General features: G+C 39.8%; 1 protein-coding gene across 6 annotated transcripts in view; it reads right to left on the reverse strand.

Moving 5' to 3' along the window:
* REPS1 (RALBP1 associated Eps domain containing 1) overlaps positions 1-16,521 on the reverse strand; it is a 59,758-nt gene extending 43,237 nt beyond the window's left edge. For 5 of the 6 annotated variants that reach the window (XM_088161654.1, XM_014879058.2, XM_014879054.2 and 2 more), the window contains exons 1-2: positions 16,235-16,520; positions 820-943 (exon numbers count right to left, since the gene is read on the reverse strand). In XM_088161654.1, the coding sequence (XP_088017780.1) occupies positions 820-943; positions 16,235-16,387 (277 nt within the window). In that variant the 5' untranslated portion in view covers positions 16,388-16,520. Of the gene's footprint in view, positions 1-819; positions 944-16,234 lie in introns of all 6 variants that reach the window. The other variant, XM_014879052.2, reaches the window with a different exon arrangement.
* Between the last annotated feature and the right edge of the window lie 8,582 nt (positions 16,522-25,103).

The raw sequence follows: 25,103 nt of genomic DNA on the forward strand, positions 1-25,103 counted from the left end.
ATTATTCTACAGGCATGAAATCTACTAATAAAGTCACTCTAAGGCAAAACTATGCTCCAAAGATATTTTAAATTTAGTGTTGTATTCTATAATGCAAGGGCTATAGTGACTTAAAACTCATTACTTCATCTTCCTATGTCTCTTTTCATCTTACAAAACAACAAGGCCATGGATCAACCTATCTAGAAGGCTACAGGAGAGCCTCACATCAAAGCTCTTCCTGCAGCTGTAAACAGCTGACCTTTGGAAAGCAGGGTAACAGGTGATTTGGCTGGTAACAGACTTCAAAGATCTTTTACAGGTCAGGTTTTTCACTAACAAAAAAATCTCAAACTAATCTTCGTATTTGCTCTTAGAAGGGAAAAAACTGTCAAACCAAGTGCAAAGAAATGTAATGTTAGAAAAAATAAGCTTCCGTTTGTCACAATCAAGGCTTTGGAAACCCAGCAGCTACAAAAGGCTTCAAATGCTGCATTCTTCTTCTCCTTCCAGTTTACATTACTCCTCTTAGTACTTGACTCAGAGGACACAGCACACAATTTCTCATATCAGTAATCTATAGAATTAACTTGCTCCTACATAGTAGGTACAAGTTGTTAATTCGTCCTACGGTGAATGCAATGCTTATTCAATGAGTAAGGTATTTCAATTCTTATTTACTGCACAGTAAGAAAACACTCTCTCCACATTTTAAATTTAGCAGCATGTATAGAGACATATCACACTAATTTACAAGGTTACTCTGTAAGAACATGTAAGCCAACTACCAATAATTGCACTCAGCAACTCAAACCCCACTTCCCCGATCCTGTGATTTACCTGTATTTAAGCTTTCCACTCTTAGAGGGAGACCAGATTGGGCCACAGCAACAAGTTTCAAAGCAATGTAAAATTGACTTCTTCCAAAATAGCCAAGTCTTGTTGCACCACAGAGCTCCATAATCTGAAAGGAAACACATTTACTTATAGAAAGAAATTTTAAACACAACTGCTATACAGATTTCATACATTTCAGAGTAGCATGCTATGTTTTCAAACATACTGACTGCATCCCACTCCACAATGATGACCTGCAATCTTATTGAAGGGCATTGCAGCTTGTGCTGTGTCACTGATAAGATACTAAGCGTGACACATTCCAAATCAGACTCTCAGACCTAAATGATCCAGACTGCCTTTTTATCTACTGAGCAGTCTCATCTAGACTGCAATGCTCCAAATGAGACACAAGGATGCTCTTGGAATACCACAGTGAAACACTTGTTGAAGTCAATGTAGATGGCATCACTACTTCTCTCCTCAACCACAGCTCCAGAGAATCTGCTGGACAAGTACTCTTGGCAATCCTAATTACTGTTTTCACCTTCATATGCCTAGAAACGGCTTCTAAACACACCAGCTCCACAATTCCTCAGGGACCAAACTGCAGCTGATGAGCATGCAGTTCCCCAAATAAATCTTCCCTTACATTCCTGAAAATGACTGTAACATCTTTCTCCAGTCTTTGAAACAAAACCCTCATCTCCACAACTATTCAAAGAGAAAGATGGCTTGCAACATTAGCTACCTCTCTCTACATGCTCAGAAGGATCCCAACTAATACCATGGATTGGATATTTCTCTAGAGGCTCAATCTTTTTGTAATACTACTAGTTTCTCTCTTTCCATCTCATCTCGGGCACATAAATCCACGAGACCCAGTCTGTGACCATCAGTGCAGAGAATCTCAGACTAATTTACATCCATGGGCATTAATTTCTGTCCTCACCCTTTCCACCTGAGCTCAGTCATGTTCCCTTGTTGGCAAGCTGGTCTCTGATCACATCTGCTCATTTTACTAACTATTGGGCTGTACTACTACTGGACTTAGAGAAAGCTGTCCTGAAAGGTTTCCCAGCTTTCAGAGGACACAGTTCTGAGTGCAGAGGAGCCCTATTTGCGGCAAGTTCCAGCTGAAAAAGTGAATTACATTTTCACACAGCAATAACTGAGCCACCTGACGCATAAGCTGTTAGCCTGTATGTTTCAGCACCACCAGATCAGAAAACAGACTTCAGTAACTCCATCCAATGGCTCAGGTGAGTTTATCAACTACAACTGAGTCAGATACAGCTCAACAAAAAATTACTTGGTTATTTCTTCGTCATGCACCAGGATTCTGGAACGTCGTGAAAATAAGCTGCTGTAAAACCCCTCGCAGGAAGGTGCGGAAAATTGACAAACTCTTAGTTTCAGAAAAGTCACAAGAGAATCAGCAGGTTTATGGCTGTACATGCAGCTCAAATCCTGCTGGACAAAAACTACGGCATTAAAACAGTTGTCTGTGTCTGCATCACACTTCACACATTGCGTCACAGCTCCTCTGTTATTTGTATTTTCCCACTTCAGTATTTCTGCAACATGATGTCTGGAGATAAGTCAGGGGATCACAGGGTGTTTTCCAAAATCCATTGACTAAAAAAATAATTGTTGAAAGCAACACATTAATTTCAACAAGTTGGTTGGACTACAAAAAGTGTCACCAGGAAAGAAGTGGCAGTGTAAATTGACAGATGACAATTCAATAAAAACGGAGGCATCGACATCTAAACCTTTACTCAATCTAATGCCAAAAATAATTATACTGAGTTTAAATAACTAGCAGAGCTAAAGTAGTGGAGATTCAAGAGACAGCTAGGAATCAAAACCAGTGTGACAGCAAAAGCAATTTTTTTTTAAAGCACTGTATGCTGGAAGATTGATGGAACATCCACATACTTGACTACAAGTAAAATAGAAAAAGCTTGTGGATTCAGTGACCTAGCACCAACAGATGAGTTAACCAGACTCTTATGAGTGTTATGAAAAGAAGCAACGATAGAGACATTTTGAGCTTATGGAATCATTAGGCAGTAATGGCTTTGTACAATTTCAAAGCCACTGCTGAACTACAAATTACCTTTTGTTGGAGCTTGTCAGTATTGCCAGATAGAAAAAAAACTTTAGTTAAAAACTGAGTTAATAACTAAGCTACAGTGACAGCTATGAGAAAGGAAAGGCAAGCATGGATTCAAAGTAAATATATATTTAAGTACACCAGATACAGGTATCAAGAAAAGTAAAAAGCTAAGGATACAAAAAAAAAACCCAAAAAACCAAAAAGAAAACAATCCCCCTCCCCCAAAAATGCTCTTCTGCTCCTGAACAAGAGGCATCAAATCCACTTATAGCTAGCTAAAGGAGTCCTCTGTTTCAAATACAGAATATAACCTAATTAGAAACACCAATGAAGGTTGAGGAAAATCATTAGATGCAAACATCTAGTAGAAACTCCTCTACTGAGTGACATCATGCCCAAACATATTCAAAACAGTGTACCTGGAAAATCCCTGAAGAAGGACTCGAACATGAAACAGGTAATAAGCTATACTGAATGGGAGAATAATAATAAAAAATAATCAAAGGATTGCTTCTCTGAGATTTAGGTTTAGGGCTTTCATCTGCTTAAGACGAGAGGATAAGGAATTTCCCTAAACTCTTCAAGGAATGCAGAGCCATCTTCAAGACAAAATGCATCACAATTGTTTTAATCTCCTTAGATATGAAGAACCTGAGGTCACACTACTGCAATTTACTAGCGTAAGGCAAACAACTGGGTGAAGCTCCAGAATTATTCAAAGTCCCTGATACAAAAAACACTAACCCCCAAACAAACAAGCAAACCCCCCCACCTCTGTAAATCTCTGTTCTGTATCTGTGAATTACTAAATTGCATGCTCAGTCATCACACTGCAAAGATGTAACAACAGCATCAGAAACACCAGAAGCTTGGGTAGAAACTAGACGTGGCTGGGAAAGCAGCATGTTGTCAAAGGGCAGTTTCACGCATATACATTCTAGAACCTTTACAGGTTTCAAATAAGAGGCCCTTGAACTTGGAGAGGTATGCAAACCTTTACAAATTCCAGGTCAAGTGGAACAAATCATTTCTCTATCAAATGCAGTGAAACACACTTCCCAGAACTTGGGAAATCTCTCTGGGAGAGTCTTCCAGAATATCACAGTCTCCCTGCCCCCAGGTTCTTCTACAAGGCAAATGAAGCCCATTATCTGTAAATATTATTCATGCAAAAGTACAATAGTATTTAAACAGGGACGACTTCAATGCTAAAACAATAAATGAAGCAACATGCATGCCACCTACACAGTAAAGATAAAAATATTTCATCTACTTGAAGGGAGTTACTTAAGTAGCTACTGTTCCATAGGAGAGAGTGGCAAGAGGGAAAACCTGAAGACAACTTTAGCAGGCTGGAAGTTACAACACATGCTGTGTGCTAACGGGAGGGGGAGTGAACAAACTTAGAGGAGGACCTTTTCTATCGTCTCATCCAAACTAGGGCATTGTTAATTAAAAAAAGAAGTCTTGCACCAAGAATATAAACATGCAAATTGTTAAACACAAAGAAACCCTACACAGAATCACAGAATAGTTCAACTTGGAAAGGTCCTCTAGAGATAATTTGCTCCACTCCCCCTGCTCCAAGCAGGCTCAGCATGTTGCTTTGGACTGTGTCCAGTTAGGATTTTAAGTGTATATATCCAAGTAGGGAAACTCTACAGCCTCTCTAGACAACCTCTTTGAGTGATCACCTTTACAGTAACAAAGGTTTCTCTTATGTTTAAATTTAACAAAGACCATGAACAATACCATGTAAACCATGCACCAGAAATACAAAACAAGTTTTCACATTCATTATACAATATATATTTCACACAAACGTGAGTTAAATAAAACCATATAAATATATTTGTGCTTCAATATTTAGAAAATGATTTTGAGTTTTACTGTGCATATTAGCAATAACTTTCAAATGAAAAACAACCATTACATTATAAAGTTGTTTACTTAAGATACAAAAATATAAAAAAATAAATATAGTAAGTTCCTTCAGTTTTGCTAGTTAATAAAAACGTAACAGATTATGGATTGATTTTAATTCACAGTTTAAAATTTAAAAATGTAACCTACCAACCATCTTATTTCTGTATGTCATGTGCAGTAGCTCATTGATGAGAATTCTAAAGCTTTCTGCAAACTAAAACATATGACAGAATGCTGTCCAATTTAAAAGTTTATTAGAGTACAACCTCAAATTGGGTTCTAGAACATAATGTCCTACAATGATGCTCTTCTGAAGTCATGTACTCCACTCACCTCAGCTACAACAAAAATTAGCCACATCTCTAATGTAATTCAGACATATGTAATGTAAGTTGAAAAAATGTTTCCTAATCATTGCTATTGTAGCAGAAAAAAACCCCCGACTATCCCTACACACTGAGGAACTATGAAAATTGCCCTCACTCGTTTCTTCCTAGCTTGAATACATTTCTTTCCTCCCAATTCATTATCTTCTAATCACATTATTCTGCAACTGCTGTTAGATCAATTCCTGTCACTTCATTGATCTCAGTCTACCCAATTCATTATCTTCTAATCTACTGCTGACCACAGCCTGGCAAAGTTTTCCAACTACAGTCTCTCACCTATTGTCAACCAGACAAAGCAATACTGATTAGTCTGCTAATATTAGTTAAATTTTTAACTTCTCTTCAAAAATCTTGCTTGACAGGTAGCCTCACAGATGTAACCGTTGTTGCATTGTGCAACAGGAGCAAGACAGAGAACTGACAAAGATCCTTCTTTTGATGAGTTATTTTTAACCAAGTCAAGTCTCTGACCCAGTTTTTCACATGGCTCCACAAAGCTTGGCACAAGGTGGGACACAAATGAAAAAAACAATTGTAGACAGATAAAAAAAGAATGCCACTAAGAGAAACAATCCAAGCATTGCTCTGAATTCTATGTTTCAGCACATTGCAAACATTTAAACAGTCTTACACCTATCCAAAGATGATTTGCAAAATGCATCTATGAATGATAACAAATACTGCTATATTTAATATTTAGTCGGTGTGAACCAGAAAATGTTCATGTACTGCTGAACAGCAAGTGTAAAATTATCTCTAATATATACATTTATCTTATTAGGTACTTAGGCATTGCAGTAAATATAGTTAATCAGTTGATACCAAGAATTCCAAGGCATGGGGTATATTTAGGACATTGCTGTTCTCTGTTGCATAACAAATAGTAAGGTTTTACTGATTGTTCCATGAAGATGCTTCTCAGTCTTCAGCTTCAGAACACAGGCTTTGAAAGAAATAAAACCAACAGTGCTGGAGGACTTCCAAGACAACACACGCTCTCTGGCAGTGAACTATTTAGAGTCTATTACTGTCTGAGCTTCTCCTAATACTTCTCTGCCCTTGATTTTCACACTGCACAGATCGACAGTGGAAGCAGAGTGCTAAAATGCCATCAAGAAGAAAAAGCTACTTGTGAGCTTGGACAATTAATTCTCTACAGATACTTAGAACTAAGATTTCCCATTCCACAGGTCATTTCAGGGTCAAACATACATCTGTTTCAGTTAAATGAAATTTCAGAATTAATCACATCAGAAATAATTAGCTGTTCAAAAAATGACCCAGTATTTTAAGGCTCAGAGGAATTATTCTGCCCCTGTACTTTGGGATCATTTCTACAAGCATGCCCATTCCCTGAGCATGGGGTTGTCAGATTTGGAGTCATGCTTTCACTTTATTAATAGAAAAGGAGCAAAAAGCACTGGAAATTTAAAACACACACACAGAGACCTCATAGAACTTTTACTACTGGTGGTGCTTTTTGAAACAGTTGTACTTTAGGTAATTCCTGAACTTGACTCATTGCAAAAGTGGTCTGCAACACTTCTTGCTGTTCCTTGTAGCACGAAGATTCACAGTGCATTAGCCTCATTTATAAAAGACACTTCCTAATGCAGTAATAGCTTTTTTGATTTTTCCATTTGCAATCAAAGTTTGTGGCCTTACTAACAGCTTCTGCAAAAGCTGCTACAAGCTCTCATGCAGAGCTCCGTGGCTCTCCAGAGGTCAGCAATTTCCTTCTGATCTGGTAGTACATGGCAACCACCACCCACCAACCCACAAAGATGAGGCAGATGCACCCTACATGCAACTACAAGACCCTGACTTCGAGGAGCCACTTTTCCAAATATCTAAAGTAACAAACTGCCCTACTTGACTACAACCCAAAGAAAATATTGCCATATACCCTCAAAAACAGGGCAGAAGAATTGTACATCATTCTGATATGTTCAGTAGCACCAACAAAGGAAAATACAGATAGCCAGATGAACACTCACCTAGAAAGCAACTATCATCCTCCCAAACAAAAAGTCACACCTGGAAGACCTCAAGGCGGAGCTGCTCTTTGCTTGTATTAAGACTTTCTCTACTGCTGTTTTTTTTGGCAGAGTAGATGTTCATGAGAAAGACACTTTACAAGCAGAAATGGTAAAAAAGAAGCCAGAAGAACTGGAAATTAAAAAAAAAATCTGCAACAGCAAAAGACAGCCTGGGGAACTACAAGAACCATTTCTCATTTCTGATGCATAAAGAGAGGCTCTTTTAAAGTGAGATATTCCACATACCTGTGTTCTCTTACTATGTAATTTTACATTACTGCTTAACCTAAATAGCTCCTCCCTCCTCTCAGCTGCAGTTCCCCATTCCTGAGCAGTAACTGCTGCTTATAGTCACACAATGTGATTACTCCACTCAGTAAGCCAACAAAGTTACTGTGTTAGTTATTTTCTCTTTTATTAAACTGAATCTGTCTACTGTACAACCAACAAACACCTCAGCAGAGCTTCAGAAGCTATTTACTCACAGGCTTTATTTGCAATAGAAAAAGTACAAATTTTTTGGAGCAAACTGCAATGAATCTTATAGCATACATCTCTCACTGGTCACCACCAGATAGCTAGAACTTGTTTTCAGGTTTGCAGTTTATGTTTTTGACAAGCAAAGCCTGAAGCAGAAATGGCAAACAAGCCCTAGCTGGCACACATGGAATGTCATTCTTCGTCTGTAATCTTTTGCGGCACTTGGTCTTATTCTTGCAATAATTAGAAGTCCAGCTGAATACTTATGAAGACTAACCATGTTTGCCCTAACTTTATGTGCTGTTTCCTTGTTCTTACGTGTGTTCTTGAATTTATGTGAGTAAATAACTTCTGAAGCTCTTCTGAACCAATCTTCAAAATGTAATTTATCTCCCTTAGCATAAACAAATTAATGGAATTACTTGCATATAATTTTCAAGAAAGCATCTAGCTTCAGCAGGCATTGGAGAGATACTTCATAGATATTCTAATTGTGAATACTCTTATCATGCAGCATTAGATGGAATATTTTTCCCATAATACTAAAAGTTGAAGAGAGAAGCATTTATACAGACATTTTCATTCTTTTCACACCTTCTCTATAATTGAAGCATTCCAGTGATTGATACTCTTTGCTAGTAATTATTTTTTTCTTTTTCATTTCATTTTTAACATTTTCCCCACACATCACCTTCCATTATTATACCAGAACAATACTAACAGAGAAAAACCTCGAAGAATGAGCACAAGCTTCTGGATTTTTTCCTAATGTAAAACGAAGATTAAGGCATTCTCTGATCCCAGATTTAGTGGTCATGCTGTGGCCTGGACAAATAAGACTGTCCTAGTCTGTTCCTGTTATTCCTGAGCACATCCATGTAAGTTTACATGAAACTACTGTGTCCATTACTTTACTCCTTTCCCATCCCAGTCTTTTTTCCTCTGAGCATCAATCTGAGCACTGTTAATTGGTTACTTAGCTTTGCACAGCTCTCCTTCTCCCACTAAGGCCAAGAAACCTTAACAATGTGTCTATCAAAATTTAAACAAACCTTGGTTAAAGTTCTAAAACCTGCACATTTACAGAGCTACACTTGAAACTGCATTGTTAACATTAGGTCTTAAATTATTTAAGATGCTTCAAATCAGAAAAAAACCAAGTAATTCACACTATTGTAATAATAACAGACTTTTAAACGAAATTCCCAACTACTGGTCTGCAGCAAGAGTATGTCAGCACCTAATGCTAAATTTTACACAGCTCAGTCCTGGTCATCCTTTTTTGGGGATTATTGAAGTTGAAAGATATATTCAAAACTGAGCCTACTCATTTGCTCTGTTACCATACTTCAGAAGCATTTTAGATGTCAGAAGTCAATCATTCCAGAAATTCAGGTCAGACTGTCATCTTTTCCAAGTCTTTTAACCTCTCAAAACACAGTTCCTATACACAGTCAGACATGCCTAAATTATGTTGTATTTTTTGTATAACAAGTGTAGGGATTATTTAATTCTTCAGACACTAACCCCAGGTGGAAAAACAAGCAAGTCATGAACATGATCACTAACTTTATACACTAATTTAGAAAGAATGACATTACTGGCTTAAGAATATCCTTATGGTCAATAGAAATGCCAAAGGAAAGAGAATAGGGAAATATATTCTTATATTAATAATTATTGGAACTCCAGTGAGAAAAATCTGATAGTCAACATATTTCTCCCACACTCACTTATGACTTCAAACCCCTTTAAACAAACAGGAGAGCTCCAATCTGACATCTAGGAACTCTACAAGAAGGACGAACCTAAAACAGCAAATACTCATGACCAAATAGGTAGGAAACTTGTCTGCAATGACTATTATTTTGAAAGCTAGTAAATACAACTGGAAAGTCAAAGAAACTGCCAGCAAAGTCCTGTAATTTCACAGTATCTGCAGTAACATTTACTGAAGATTAGACTAAGATGAAAGCATGTTTGCCATTTTCCACAGTCAGTGAAGTACTTAAAACTTCTAACAAAAAAGAATCACTTTTACCAATAAAAGATCAAATTTACAATCCATAATTTTGTACAGCCAACTTGATTCTAAGACAGCTGCATTTTCTAAAGGCCCTGATATTTCTGATTCTAGAATTCTATCCAGTTATGTCAGAAAGGATATTAATCACCCCTGCTGTCATCTAACAGCACGTTTAAAAAGAAAAGAATAAACTGCTTTCAAACTAAGCTGAGCTGTGATACTTTAAATTATCTGAGTGCTGTGTTGGCATACAGAATTATGAAGGAATTATTTACTATGTAAGTAACTGTACAGTATGAATACCAATTTCAAAGGCTCAAAAGCAATTACACCAAGAAATCCACTACAAACAAATATAAGTCTAATAGACTCAATCTAATGTCCTAAAGTTTTGCCATTTTTGTTTCAAAAAACTCCTAAATGCTCCTCCTAAATACTGCTGAAATATGAGACCACTCCAAATAATTAACTGTAAAAAGAAATTAATTTTCAGCCCACTATAGTCTCTCTGAAAGTAACATCACTTAAATATTTTTACCAGAAAGTCAAAGCATAATTCATAGGATAAAGAGTAGATTAAAAGCCATTCCTGACACTAACAGAAACTACACTCTTAGTATCTCATCAATACAAGGAATTAAAGCTAATCTACTGCTCAGCTGAAAGGAGAATACTCTAGAACAGTGACATTTGAAGGAAAAAATAGGTGATTCACAAATTAGATATTTTTAACTGCAGATCCAGGCACATACAACAGGCTTATAACAACTCTTGTTTACTAAACGAGGGCTGGAATACAGAATAATATATGTGTGCAAACATCTTTTATACGAAAATATACAAACATCTACAAATTATATGTGAATTAGGTAATTATAATAATCAATTTTACGCTGCTCCGGTGAAAAAAGAACTACAGATTAGTAAGAAAATTGCCATAGTTTGAGGTATCTACACTAGAAGAATACCTTGATAATGACCTGTTGCAAACATTGCCTCAGAAGAAATCTAAACCACTTTTAAATCTTTTCTATGTGACATTTTAATATAAGACTCAAAATAATTTAAAAAACCCCAAACAAAACATGAGTTGGATTAAACAAAGTGAATTTTTTTTTTTCATTCGGGCTTGTTACAGACTAGCTATAGGTCAATATTAGAGAAAAAAGCTTTTCATACAGTGTACATTTTTTAAAGATCTAAAAGTGCTATTAGTTAAATATACTCCAAATTCATATGACTGAAAGGAAGGCATGAGATTTGCCATGTATAAGGAATTCTAATTTCTTACCCCATCAGTTCTGAAAGAATAATAAATTCAGCAAATTAACCGGAAGGAGTCTGAGTCTTCTGCATGTCTCTACCACACAGGCAATCCTAAGCATGCCCTGGCTCAGCTTCCATTCAAAGTTGGCATTTAGTAGACTCTACTGATTTGACAAACAGGTACTCTTTCTGTAGGAAAATTCACTGACACAGTAACTGCAACAACACGATAATTGCGAACAAGCTGTTATTTTCTTAGGTCCCTTTCTCTCTACATCCATTTTCCAACAAAAAAAGCCAGTATTTTAAATCAAGAACCTGCACTTTAATTTTGCCATGTTCTGCCTATGGATTGTAATTCCATTTATAATTGTGCTGCCTGACAGCAGATGAGCTCTGGCATTTGGGAAAACTACCAGTGCATCTTCTGTTCCCTCTATCTGCCAAAAACTACCACCTCAAGAACAACAGAAGGCAGCATATGCCTGCATCTCAGAGTCTGGACTTCTCAACGAAGCAGCTGCATCACAGGTACACACTTTCTTACAGCTTTTGATGTGAGGGCAGCAAACTCAGACAGAGAGTTGAGGTAGACAACCAGAGCATAATTTTTTCCATCAATGAAACAAGAACAAGCAAAACCAATGTCTGTAAAGACTCCTTAAGAAATAAATTAAAAGCTTGAAAGTGACTAACAAGAGCCAAAAAATAGCTTTACACTATGTATTTACTGGACTAATGGAAGCCTACTGTAACTGAAGTAACTGGGCATAATTGTTCGATTCATCTGTCAAAGACTTTCTAACACTAAATTAGAAGTCAAGTAACACTGCTCTACAATGCCAGCACTGAAGACGACAGTTCATTCATTTTAGAGAAGATACATGCCAATACCCACATACTTGTAGTCTTATAGTAATGTTGTATTTTAAAGCAAGATGCTTTGACTCATTAATTTCAGATTAGTATCATATGCACCACTGACTTGCCTCTTGTCTGATGAAGTTTGTGTGATTCATAATCAAGAGTACAAATTCAGAAAACATTCTACGATTAACTCACCTAAGTAAGAATTCTACAAATCAAACAAATGGAACAGCACTATATTCGTTCCATGCATAAGTAATGAGTTTCAAAATACATTTTTTGGCTAACTGTAGCTTTTACAAGCAACTTCCCCACCACTGCAGAGACACCAAAAACTGGCTTTATTAGCACACATGTGAGCGTTTTAGGTCAGATGTAAAACATGCCTTCGAAGCCAATTTCCCCGGGCACACTCCTCCACTCAGCCACTCCAGAACAGGCAACTATGTTTGTTTTGTATCAAGCTAACCTAGAAGATACACCCTAGGACAGCACACAATGAATGCCAGCTAAACACTCAGTGCACAGGACCAGGCTGGAACTCTAGCAACGGGAAGCTCCTGAAGTACATAAATATGGTGGATGCCAGCTCCTCAGGATCACTCGCATTGTGTCACACTGCTTACACACACAAACACCAATGCACATGCAAATAAGCCACAAGCTGAGGCAAGTGAAAACTACATTTGATAAAACCTTCTAACTTTTAGCTGAACAAGCTCCCTGGACCAGCTGGACTATCTGTTCAAAGTAAAGTCAGAGCCAGCTCCATCTTCCAGTGGTTTAAGCTAACGCAAACCCCATGCCAGGTTACAACTAAAATATCCAGCTGACCTAGAACAAAGAAAGGTCTCTGCTTCCCCTCTGTCAAAGAGTTTTTCTGTCTCCTTTCTTGTGCTAGCACTGACATTCATTCAACCCCACTGTCACCTGATACAGAGTTATAACCAACAAAAAGCTGTGATTAATTTTCTGCCTACATAGCCCCTGATGCCAGCGTACAACACCACTGGACAGGTACGAATGTCTTTGCAAGAAGGAACATATGGCTGAGGGAAGACAGGAGCACCTTCTTCAGTGCCAACTAACCATTAGATTTTTGTCAGCTGCAGTGTGAAACCACACCCTGAGTGATCTGAAGACTCATAACTGCTGTGAAGTAGCAGGACTTCTTACCCCAACACACACACTTTCATTCGCTCTTTTATGCAAGTCTTCTACCTTAATGTTCATTTCAGGGATGTGCATAAAAAAGAAGAAATGTGGGCTCACAGAGACTGGTATTCTGACACATGCATTTTTGGCATGGTATTTTTATTCTGATAATAAAGCTGTCCTTCTGTAGATGTGTACAAAATAGACATCTAGCTTTTCTTTTCCAGGACACTGTAGCTTAGTACACAACACCCATAACTGTTTCAGCCTTCTATATATTCATTTATCCCCACTAAACAGGCAGCTGACAGTGTCCCTCAGAGGGAGAAATTAATTTGATTAGGAACAATGAGACACACATATTAACTTTTGCTCCTGTGAGACAGCTCTCTCACAAGGATGCAAGTCTTTGCAAAAACGGCGCACATATAGCCAGCCTTCAGACAACAGACTTGCAAGTAAAACAAGTTATGAGTCTAAGAATGCAACTGTCAGACATTTTTATTTCCAATGGAATCAGTTCTGAACTATTCAGAGGTACCTACCAACCCGTAGTATTGAAAAGGAAAAACTCTGAAGTAGTTCCTCAGGACTATGTGGTCCCCTTGAGCTTGAAGAGTGACAATTTTACACTGTGTTTTGCACACCTACAAACGTGCTTAGCATTCATGTGACCAGCACTACACTTGCATTCCAGGATTATGTAAGGATTGGGTAACTGAACTAAGTTCATTTCCCCACAAGCATCAGGTGCTTCAAATGAACAGGTGAAAACACAGCACCCATGTGGTCAGAAGAAAATTCCATCTCCTTCACAGGGTTTCTTTATTTCTTAAACTATTTAATCTTGAGGTTTAAGTTACATAGTCTCAGCTTCCAAACCATCAAATGCAATTTCCCTTTGAAGAACCCAAGTACAATACATTCATGCCTGTGTTAACCTAGGGTAGAGCCATACCTTAAGAAGAACACAAAAAAATTAGACAACTAAATTCTTTTCAAAGTACAAGGTTCTTTACAGGTGACCAATTGTGATTGCACACGATACTCATAATGGGTCAAACTGCTAAGGGCATTTCAACTTTCTTTGTACTATTTACAGTCTCATTCCTCAGGCAATCTAATATCTTGTTTGCCATTTTAACTGCAAGGTTCTCCTGGAGATCACTACAGTGATAAGCCAGGTCTGCTTCTTGAGTTAATTTATTTAGGACCCATGGAATGACGTCCAAGTAGTCTCTCTTCTTCAGATGCAGTTTACTTTGCAGGAAAATATCTGACCTCCTCTACAAAAGATAAGGATATAATCTGTGGACACTTGTTTTCAAAATTCCAGGTCTTTCCAAGTTCTCAAACTAAATTCCTGCATAAAATAAAACCTCCAGCATTAGCTTACTATACACTGATTCAGAGAAGCTTTATGTAAAAGAAATTTCTAAGTACAGCGAAGATGTAAACATTCACTTTCCCTGGGATGATTTTTCTGAAACTGGTTGGCCACACACAAAAAGCAGCCGTGGGTGGCCCTCGAGAAACCTTACTCATAATATTGAGCATGCAGACTCTCCTACCATTAAGTCCAGTCTAACAAGTCATCAAATAAGAGATTACTGGTTTTACCAGGAAGAACCATTTCTTATTCAGCCCTCTTCCACTTTGTTGTCTTAAGCTCATTTCAACTAACCAAGCTGGGAAGCCCAAAACACACCAACAGTCACCCTAGGCAGTAAGTGCTCTCCTGGCACTGAATTTCAGCATCCTGCAATTTGTGTTTCTAGCAACAGTAGGTTTAATACTTTGTTAAAAGGGCTGCTTATCTCACTAGGCTGAGGATGAAACCGCATAAAAGGCGGCACAGCTTTCTAAATACAGCTTTACCCACAGCAGCTTAAAAGACTACGTAACTTTAAAGCACTGAACAATGGCACAGGGAACTGCAGAAGCAGCGAATTATTACAAATAGCTGTTCACTGGAAATACATTCCTCAAATAATCACATATGCACACTAGAGCAGACTTTCCCTTTCTTATGCTGGTAGGTCTGCAATACTGCTACACGTTTTAGACATAACCTGGCCAAGGAAGTGCTAAAACTGTGCACATACATACTGCAAGTATGGGCCCGCATCAGTCTTAACACCACATTTTTCGTTGTTAGAAACATTTGACTGACTACAGGTAAGTTAATTCCTGCTGGCAAGTGATGTCCAAAAAAGGCTGCATGGCTTAGGTAAAGTGGACCAGTGTCAGTAGCTCTCAACGACACAAAACCAGATTTCCTTCTGTGCTGCTCTTCATCAGCAGATCGTGGGGACAATCTCACTCATTTCCCCAAAACACTCCGGGGTTTTCACGCTGTGGATTGCCTCTGTCGGCACGGAATATTTTCCTACCAGTTGCTGGACGCTGCCAGCAAAGACATCACCGGCTCCTTCCCAGCCCTGCAGTCGGAGGTACATTAGGGAAGGGGGAGCTGGCACAGGGTGCACCGTGCCCAACTCGCTGTGCCCTGTACCCTTCCCTTGCAGCAGGACAACAGCTCCGTCCTACTGTGTCCAGTCCTGGGCTCCTCAGCTCAGGAATGTCGAGCTAACAGAGGGTCCAGCAGAGGGACACGAAGGTGATCAGGGGTCTGGAGCTCTCTGATCAGGGCACACTGACGAAGTTGGACTTGTTTCGTCTAAAGAAGACTGAGAGAGGATCTCATTAATGCACATAAATATCTCAAAGGGGATGGTGCCAGACTCTTTTTCAGACAGAATAAGGAGCAATGGCCATAAACTGAATCACAGTAAGTTTCACCTTCACACGAGGCAGAGCCTCCTTACACTGAGGACGGCAGAGCACTGGAAGAGGCTACCCAGGGAGGCCGTGGAGTCTCGCTGGAGACACTCAAACCCCACCTGGACGTGTTCCTGTGCCACCTGCTCCAGGTGACCCTGCCTCGGCAGGGGTCGTACGAGATAATCTCCACGGGTCCCTTCCAATCCCAGAGATTCTGTGATCCCCGAGTCCCCACCGGCGGGACGACCCCCGCTCAGGGGCTGCGGGCCGGGCGGAGGGGAAGGGCCGGGCCGGGGCCATCTCGGCACGGCGGGGCGGTGCCCGGGCCCGCCGACCCCCGGGGGCCCCGCGGCGGCGGCCGTACCTGCATGACCACGTCGTTGGGCAGCTGCGCGGCGCGGAAGAGCTCCAGGACGCGCCCGTTGGACGCCACCTTCTTGGTGCTCTCGGTGTCGCAGTAGGAGAAGAGGTCGCAGTAGTAGCGCTGCTCCGCCTCGCTCAGCGTCACCCCCTCCATCTTTCGGCGCCGCGGACCATCCGCATCCGGCGGCGGGGCCGGGGGGAGGCGGCGGTGCGGCGGCGCTGGGAGGGGGGGCACACACGGGACACACGCGCCGCCGGCGGCCGCGCGCGGGCGGCTGCTCGCACCTTCCCCCCGCCGCCCGCCCACGCGGCCGCGCGCCTGCGCGCCTCCCCCGCGCCTGCGCGCGCCGCCGCCCGGAAAGGGAGGCGTGGGGAGCGCCCAGCGCCGCGGACAGCCCGCCCCCTCCGCGCCGGCGCCGGCGGCGGAAGCGCCGGGCCCAGGGGCGGGGCTAGCGGGGCTCAGGCCCGGCGGAGCTCCCGGTCGCCCCCGCCCGACCCTGCTCCGCGGCGCCCCCTGTGGGTGTGGCGGCGCGGGGAGGGCGGCGCACGCCAGAGCTCCGCGGGGCGCGGGCGCTCGGACCCCGGTGCGGAGGCGTCTCGCTCTCTGGCTCGGCCGGGACTCCGGGGAAGCTGCCCAATAAACCAGGGGTTGTTCAGCTGCCCGGCTTCCCGAGCTTCCCTTCACAGAATCACAGAAACGATTAGGTTGGAAAAGATCTCTGGGATCACCGAGTCCAACCTATGACTGAACACCACCGTGTCAGCTAGACCACGGCACTCTGTGCCACGTCCAGGCTTTCCTTACATACCTCTAGGGACAGTGATGCCACCACCTCCACGGGCAGCCCATTCCAATGTCTGATCACCCTTTCTGTAAAGAAATTCCTCCTAATGTCTCTCTTGTACCTTCACTGGTGCATCTTGAAACAATGTCCTCTGTCCTATCGGTGGTTGCCTGGGAGATGACCCGCAGCTGCCCACACCCTCCTTTCAGGCAGTTGATAAGAGTGATAAGGTCTCCCCTGAGCATCCTCCAGGCTAAATACGCCCAGCTCCCTCAGCTGCTCCTCATGCCCATCTCTGGACTCGCTGCAGCACCTCAATGTCTGTCCTGCATTGAAGGACCCAGCACTTGGACACAGGACTCGAGATGTGGCATCACCAGTGCTGAGTACAGGGGAATAATCACTTCTGTGGGGCTTGGGGGACTTGACATCATCCTCAGTGCAGGTTCTGCTGATAACTGGTGAAGGATGGCCTATCTGGCATAATAACTAACTCTAAGTGGTTGTCCTCCTCTGTATGCTTCCTCTTCCCACCATCACTGCTGTGTGCATCAACACCACATAGCACACAATAAGTGGCCTGGAGAGTAGCTCCATACATCAGCCTTGCAAGTAAGAATTGGCAAGAGTTCATCTATCTCCATATCAAGAGCTCTTGCTCTGTGTGTCTCTCTTGGCTGTGTTTTCCTAGCTTCTGTGTATTTCCACGGGTAGAATTGTCGAATGGTTTGGGTTGGAAGTAACATTAAAGATCATGTAGTTCTACCCCTCCTGCTATGAACAGAGGCATTATCCACTAAACCATGTTGCTCAAAGCCCCATCGAACCTGGCATTGACCATTTCCATGGATGGGCATCCACAGCTTTTCTGGGCTATCTGCTCCAGAGCCTGACCACCCCCACAGTAAAGAATTTCTTCCTTTTATCTAAACCTACTCTCTTTCAGCTTGAAGCTATTCCTCTTGTCCTGTCACTATATGCCCTCATAAATAGTCACTCTCCATATTTCTTGTAGGCTCCCTTCAGATACTGGAAGGATGCAATTAGGTCCCTCTGGTAGATCTATGCTTTTCCTACAGTACACTAACAAAGTTGCCTCCAAGCTACTTTGGCTTCTGGAGGGCGCATGACAAATGCCATGGTCTCCTGCCTGACCTTTTGACTACCTGGTCTGATTTAAATCCTGCTGAGTTGGCAGTCCACTACTTCATATATTTCTGTCATTCTTAATTTATGTTTCTTTTCTTTTTCCACTTCACCTTGCTTCGCAGCTCTTCCAATGTTTCTCTTTCCAGAGAAACAGCTGTTGCTGACTGCTCTACTTCCCTTAAGCACCTCATCCTTTCTGCCTCTTAAGATAGTTACATTTTGAATTTAGATGTTCATCTTTCTTGCTATTTCAAATACACAGTTAACTAAAGTTTTCTGCTAACACAAGTTTCTGAAAACCACAGATATGTTAGCTTATAGTCAAAATAACAGACAAAAGGTTCTTCCCAAAAATGTACCATTATCAAACTTTTGCAACTCCAATGACACTAATGATGAAACCAAACAGATCTATCACATTTTCAGCTAAAATTCCTCAAAATAGCCTATATTAAAGAAATAACTCTTTAAAAGTATTATATCTAATTATTATGATTTTATAGACTTAGATAAGGCAAATTTAGCATCATCAGTCATTTACTTGGAGCTATTGTCACATCAGTATTTCTGCAAGTAAAATGATTGTGACCCCTCCTCCACGGCTAAATTCCATATTGTGATTCTGAACTTATTATTGTTTTCTGAAAACTAGCTGTTAGACATGTTGAGACTAATTTCTAAAAACAGATGCAGGGTCTGGCATTCACCAGGTGATGGGAGTGTGCCATGTCTACAGTCTACCTGCTTTTGATGTTGTTATTACAGTTAGTGGGTCTCACACACCACCTTATTTGCACTAAAGTAAGATATATGCTCACATATTTTTTTACATTAAAACACCTTCAAGTAACTTTCAGACTTATAAAGCATGTATTCAAGTCCAGTTTCCATTTTGCATCTGATTCTCCAAATTTAGAAAAATGGCCCTGGGGTTATTTGTCATTGCCTTTTTAAATTCTTCCGCATATCTAATGCTGTGGAGCAGGTTTTACAATGTCTGTCAATATACTCCTTTACTTGCAGCTCATCAGGAGTTCTGGGAACTTGTTCTATCCTGATTCTTTAGTGTAAAGACAAGTAGATTAGGTCTAGAAATAAAAAGGAGATGTTTGAAAATATTTGCTGTCTCAGACTTTAGAACTGGTTTGTTGTTCCTGCCTGATTTTTTTCAAAAAAGAAGATACCTTTAGACATAAGGTACTTTATTCCAGACAGAAGAAGATTTTGAGAACAGTGTTAACAATTATGAATGAAAGAAGTTCCTTTTCTGCTTTTCTAAAAGCATATATATTTTCTGTGTATAGAAGCAACATTTTAGTAGGAATATAGCCATTTTACAGACATTTTTGTAAATTTTACATACTTTTGTAAGTTTCTGCATGTATGTTCTGTGTTACAATTTATAACCTCTTTCCAAACTTACATTTTTGCAACTTCGTCATGTGCTGTTCTTTACCTTCTATGAAGGGGCATCCATATTTCAAAAAACCTACCAGTTCTACTAGTCCTGTTGGGATTGTTTCTCCATCAAAAGGACATCCTACACTTAATACTATGAGATTCTCCATGGATGTAAAAATCCTTTCCACACAGAGCCAGGTAGACAGTAACAACAATGGGAGTTTGTTCTTTTCCTTCTATACAAGGAGAGCACCTTTGCAAGGAGCATTTGTCATGTAAACAGTGAATCTAAAGCAATTTTTTGGTTACTCACCAAAAAATGGTTACTCACATCTGTGCAGGCACATCCTAGAAGGGAAAATAATTACTTCTTTCTCATCAGCCTCCCTAGCGTGTTGTGTCAGCACTGAAATATGTATGGGATCCTGGCTGAAGAAATCTACTGTCTCTAAGCCTCCTCAGTGCAGAATGAATAGTGTCCTTTCCATATCGTTCATTATTGCAGCACTTTTCCCCAGTCTCCCCTTTAAACATTTAATTTGTATAAGTCTATCAGGGTCCTTGTAAAAGTTGCCCATATTTAGAAAACTGAATCCTTTTCTCTTTCACCCAAATACTTGAACTGATTGAAAAGAGCAAGCAGTCAAATGATAGCCTTTAAAGGAAAGAGTTTCAGTTAAAGCAATCAAATGGAAGATACCGGAAGGGAGCAACCTTTACTCCTTATGATTTTGGCAGATTTCTACAGGAGATTTCATCTCTGCATCTCAAAAGTGGGGGGCCCTACCCATGCCCTGCCAGAGCTACATGTGTTTGGTAGCTTTCAGAGAGGCATTCCTTTGCAGAATATATTGAAGGCAGAGTGATTTTTTATATTTACCTACCTGAGCAGCTGCTTGAATACCACCTCTCTTTAGATTTTAAAACTATCTTTGTTTCTTCCAAAAGAAAAAAATGTCTCTTGCTTGCATGATACTATCAAATAAGTCTCTTACTGAAATTAGAACTTCTTTTAGTCCTTACAATATTTAACTGTAAATTCATCTGGTCTTCCTTCCATATTTATTTACAGTTTATTCATAACAATGTTTACATCCTCTTTTATAAATATATTCTCTATAATTTTGTAGAGTCAGGAGGGATATGATTAACTTTTCTTTGTACTTTTTGACGCTAACGTACCTGTGTATTCATAAAATTATTTATATATTGTTAACAACTGCCTTGAAGTATTATAAGGCTACATTCACATTACTTTTTTTCTGCCTTTGTAGTTCTTCAATGTATTTTTTTCTTTTGAAGCTCTAGAATTTTCATTATTGAATTCACAGCTAGTCTGAAAACAGTCTTAACCTCTATTACCTTTATTTATTCAGCTTCCGTCATCCTGGATTCTTGAGCAGTTCTCATTGTTCTCCTACCTTTCACTCTTTCCTCTTGCTCCCTGAATGTGGAAGTGCAGTGTAACTTGATGATTAAATAGGATGTTATTCCTTCCTGATGGGATTATTCTTCATTATTCCTTCCTGATTATTCCTTATTATTCCACTGAATAATGATCTCCATCTGGGAGGGTTGTTAATAGCTACTTCAGGAAACTTCTGGCACATTACCGAATTTGCCAGAAATTGGTTACGAGGTGGGAAGAAGTGCTGAAAGCAAAATTTCACATCTCTCCCATATTACACACATACTCAATCCTCCCTTCTTTTTATATTCCCTGCTTTTAGCTGTGTATATAAATGCATCTGTCCTTTTCCTTATAGTTACATTACTTCACTTACATTTTAGATTCCATCTTACTATTTTTTACCTAAAGGGTTTTCAGTTATGATCAGTTATGCAAGGTTTTTCATTTCTACCTTTAACCTTTCTTTCTGTGTATTTTTTCCTCACAGACAGCAATACAATCCTGCACAATATATTTATAGTAATGGGGTTTGTATTCCAGCTTGCCTTTTCCTTGTGCTTTGGTACCTTCTCTGTTCTGGATTCATGGGTTTGTTATTTCACAGAGCAATTCTCCCTCTTGGTCAGAATTTGACCCAGCTGGTTCTTTTAGCTGTTTTCCATTAATATTAGTTTCCCAAGAATTTTAATTCATTCCTTTTTTTTTTTTGTCCACAGTGATGTTCTTCATATGTTAAGATAAATAAAATATAAAACCCTCTCTGTGTCTTTTATTTTTTTAAGATAGCAATAATCTAGTTTATTTCTTTCTCTTAAATTCCTCTAGAGCAAAAACACCCCCATGTGCTTTCAAATATGCTTCATTCGCTAAATACAACACTGTTGTGACATTTCTCTTATGTTTCAGTCAGGTATAGGAGGGATATTAAGATGCTGTGTGTTCCATCTGTGGTGGCTCTAGGAAGAAGTCTGATAATTAAAGGTGTTCCTCTCTATATATAGATTTGCTTTAATATGTTTTACAGACTCTCATATCTTCACACTTTCTAATTTTTATGTTATTTTTTTCTGTCCCCTGTCTTTTAAGAAAAATTCTATTTTTCTTTTTTCCTTTCTGACCATCTTGACTTATTTTGAAGATCCATTTCCAACTGCATCTCTTTATCCACATTTATTGTGAGGGATTAGCAAGGGAAGCCGAGATCTGTGCAAGATCACAAGACAGGCAGTGGCCATCTTTTGCTGGCCCCGGGCAGCAGGCAGGGCTGTGTGGTCTGGACTAGCAGCCCACAGCCAGGAACACTCAGGGCAGCAATGCAGTGGGGCTGCAGCTCTGGCCAGGCCCTGCAGCAGAACCTGGGATGAAGGCAGCTCCCTTGGGACAAGGCTAGCCCTGGCTGTGGCTGCCCCTCCAGCAGCTGCTTTGCAGCTGACCCAGACCCCCACAGCCAAATCCCCATCTCCTTTGATCATTGAACCTCACCAACACGTCCCTAGCTCACATGTATTCTTATAAAAGCTAGGATAATTCCATCACACTGAGGAGCATAACTTTGTACTTACTTCAGTATACTTGACAGCAGAACTTGATTTCAAAACACAGTAGTATTTTCATTGTACAACCATTTCTACTCACAGAAACCGTTCACAGACCCCATTTTCTGAATTTGACAGTAAGACACATAAAATGTATGCAGAACTGAAACTTCTTCTCTTTGCATTGAGAGTATCAAGATGTCAGAGAAGAAGGATGTAGTTTTCTTGTCAGAGTATAAATAATTCCTGAAGAAAAGCTATCACCGTTGGAAATTGACTCAGTTAGCAAATGCTAATGACAGTCCTGTAATGTAAAATCAATAAAAGTTATTTGAACTAAACCCATGATTTGAGCAGAGTGGAAATACTCTCAATTAACACACATTCAAGTGTTCTAAATAAATGTAATTTCTTTATTTTTGAAACATCATGTTCTGTTCCAGTCATTTTAGCGGGGCTATATTTGGTAAAATTTGGGCTAAGCCTACATAGTGCTACAACTTTCTGAATTTAAGTGGAATCACTGCCAAGTACTTTATTTCTCCCTGTTCTTTTAGGAAAAAAAAAAGTTCAGATCTTAGTTCTTTAAATTAATCATAAAATGAGTGTGTTATAGACTGGCAGGAGGAATTGATATATGTGCATAAATACAGAGAGATGATTGCATCTTTTCATGGAACTGTCAACTTGTGTGTGCTTTCCACCGAAGTAATTTTCCAGTATTAGTGTCTTTGATAGAGGAGAGAGAATACTCTTGAGTGCATGAAGCACATACCTCTCTTATACTGGAATATGAAAGAAAAGGCGAAGAAAAGCAGCACTTTGCATCATTACTCTTCCCATATGCCTTTTCTTTCAGTCTAAGAGCAGTTTGACTCTCTTGTAGAAAATAATTTAATCAGGAAACTATTAGAATATACTGTCACCTTTCTGACTGAATTCTGTTCTGAATTCTAACCTCATCTGTTCTCCCCAGTAGATCAAAACCCAGTTGTGATAAAAGGCAATGCTAATTCTTTGCAAGAACCTAAGCACTGCTGCTACCTGGCTAAGGTAGCAGCCTAGATCTCTTAGCCTGAACAGGAACCAAAAGGTTGCAGGCTATCTCAGCTTCTTTGTCCTCTCCTGACCCATGGACTGATGTATTAGGAGGTTTCTTTATGGGAAATGTCTGGGTTGTGCTTCTTTTCATAGGTGACTTACAAATGGCTGAGAGAGAGTGAGGGTAAGCCTCAGGCATGATCCCTGCAATTAATTTGTAGAGGATGTTGTAGAGATAGAAGGAATAGCACTGGAGAGCAGAGCAGGGCTTGCCAGGAGCATGCAGTGGGCTCATGCTTGCTTCTACACATCTCCCTCTACAGCTCATTGATGAGTGAGAACAGAAATTTGTTGTCTCATTTCCCAGTCCATTTCAATAAGAGTTGTTGCAACCCTGGGACTAGGGTGGTCAAGAGTGCACCAAATGTGTTTTGTAATGATGGACTTGATGAACTTAGATGTCTTTTTCAACCTAAATTATTCTATAATTCTATAAGGCAAACCTTTCTCTTGTTTGTATTTGATCGTAATACTCTAGCCTCAATTGACTGAAGACTTAGGAAAATCAGCTGATAAAAGGAAACCCAAAAATAGTTTATTGAGATTTTTTTGGTCAGCTTATTTATTTTTGTAGTTTGACCTTATTTAACTTGAAAGAAACAGAACATTTTTAATGCAGAGCTACAATATTTTACATGAAACCCCCTCCCACAAACTCAGAAGCTACCTTTCACGTACAACCTTTTTATCAATAAGGGCTTTTCTGATATTGTCAATGTACTGGGAAAGTCATATATATATTATTAGATATCCAAATACACTAAACTGAGATGATGCACTCAAAGTGGCAAACCATTACTTTTTTGAATGAGGCATAGTGGAAAAGGATGCAGGAAACTGTAAGAACAATAGGTCTGGTCCCATTTTCCTCTTCTCTTTATATAGAGATTATGAAGGAAGTGAAATAGTTCTGTTTCCTCACATCTGACCTGTGAGAAAAATAGCCTGTGCAGTCAGTTTTAGCTTGGGAACACATACAAGCTCTATTTCCCAGTAATGAAATAAAGGATATGTATTCCTTAGAAAGTGAGTAAACAAAACAACGCCTTCATTTCTTCTGGTGCGAGATACTAGTCTCAAGCCTTCTGCTTGCCTCTGTGATGGAAACATTTTGATCAGTAGTAACCAGTTAACCAATGTAGCAAGTCTTTATTGATTTCTATTTGCTATATGAGAAGCTGTTAATACTGAGCCTTTCTATTTGTTAACACTGTTAACTAATTATTAGTTAACACTGACTTACTTTGCTTGGTCTGTGATACAATTGATTGTTTGAAAAAAAAAATAAAACTACCTCTCCAATTTCTGTTTCCTGTTAGCTCTGTAATTAGAGTTATTTCTGGATTTTAGAGCAGAAATAGATACACAAATTCTAGAATCATCAACCCCTTCCTCACCCTCATAATTTCTGCCAAATTTGCAGATCAGCAGAAGCCTACTTTCATGTCGTCTAATACTGTCTTACAAGATTCAGTTAAAACCAAAATG

This window comes from Sturnus vulgaris, chromosome 3 (genome assembly GCF_052056855.1).
Source record: "Sturnus vulgaris isolate bStuVul1 chromosome 3, bStuVul1.hap1, whole genome shotgun sequence".
Lineage (NCBI taxonomy): Eukaryota > Metazoa > Chordata > Aves > Passeriformes > Sturnidae > Sturnus > Sturnus vulgaris.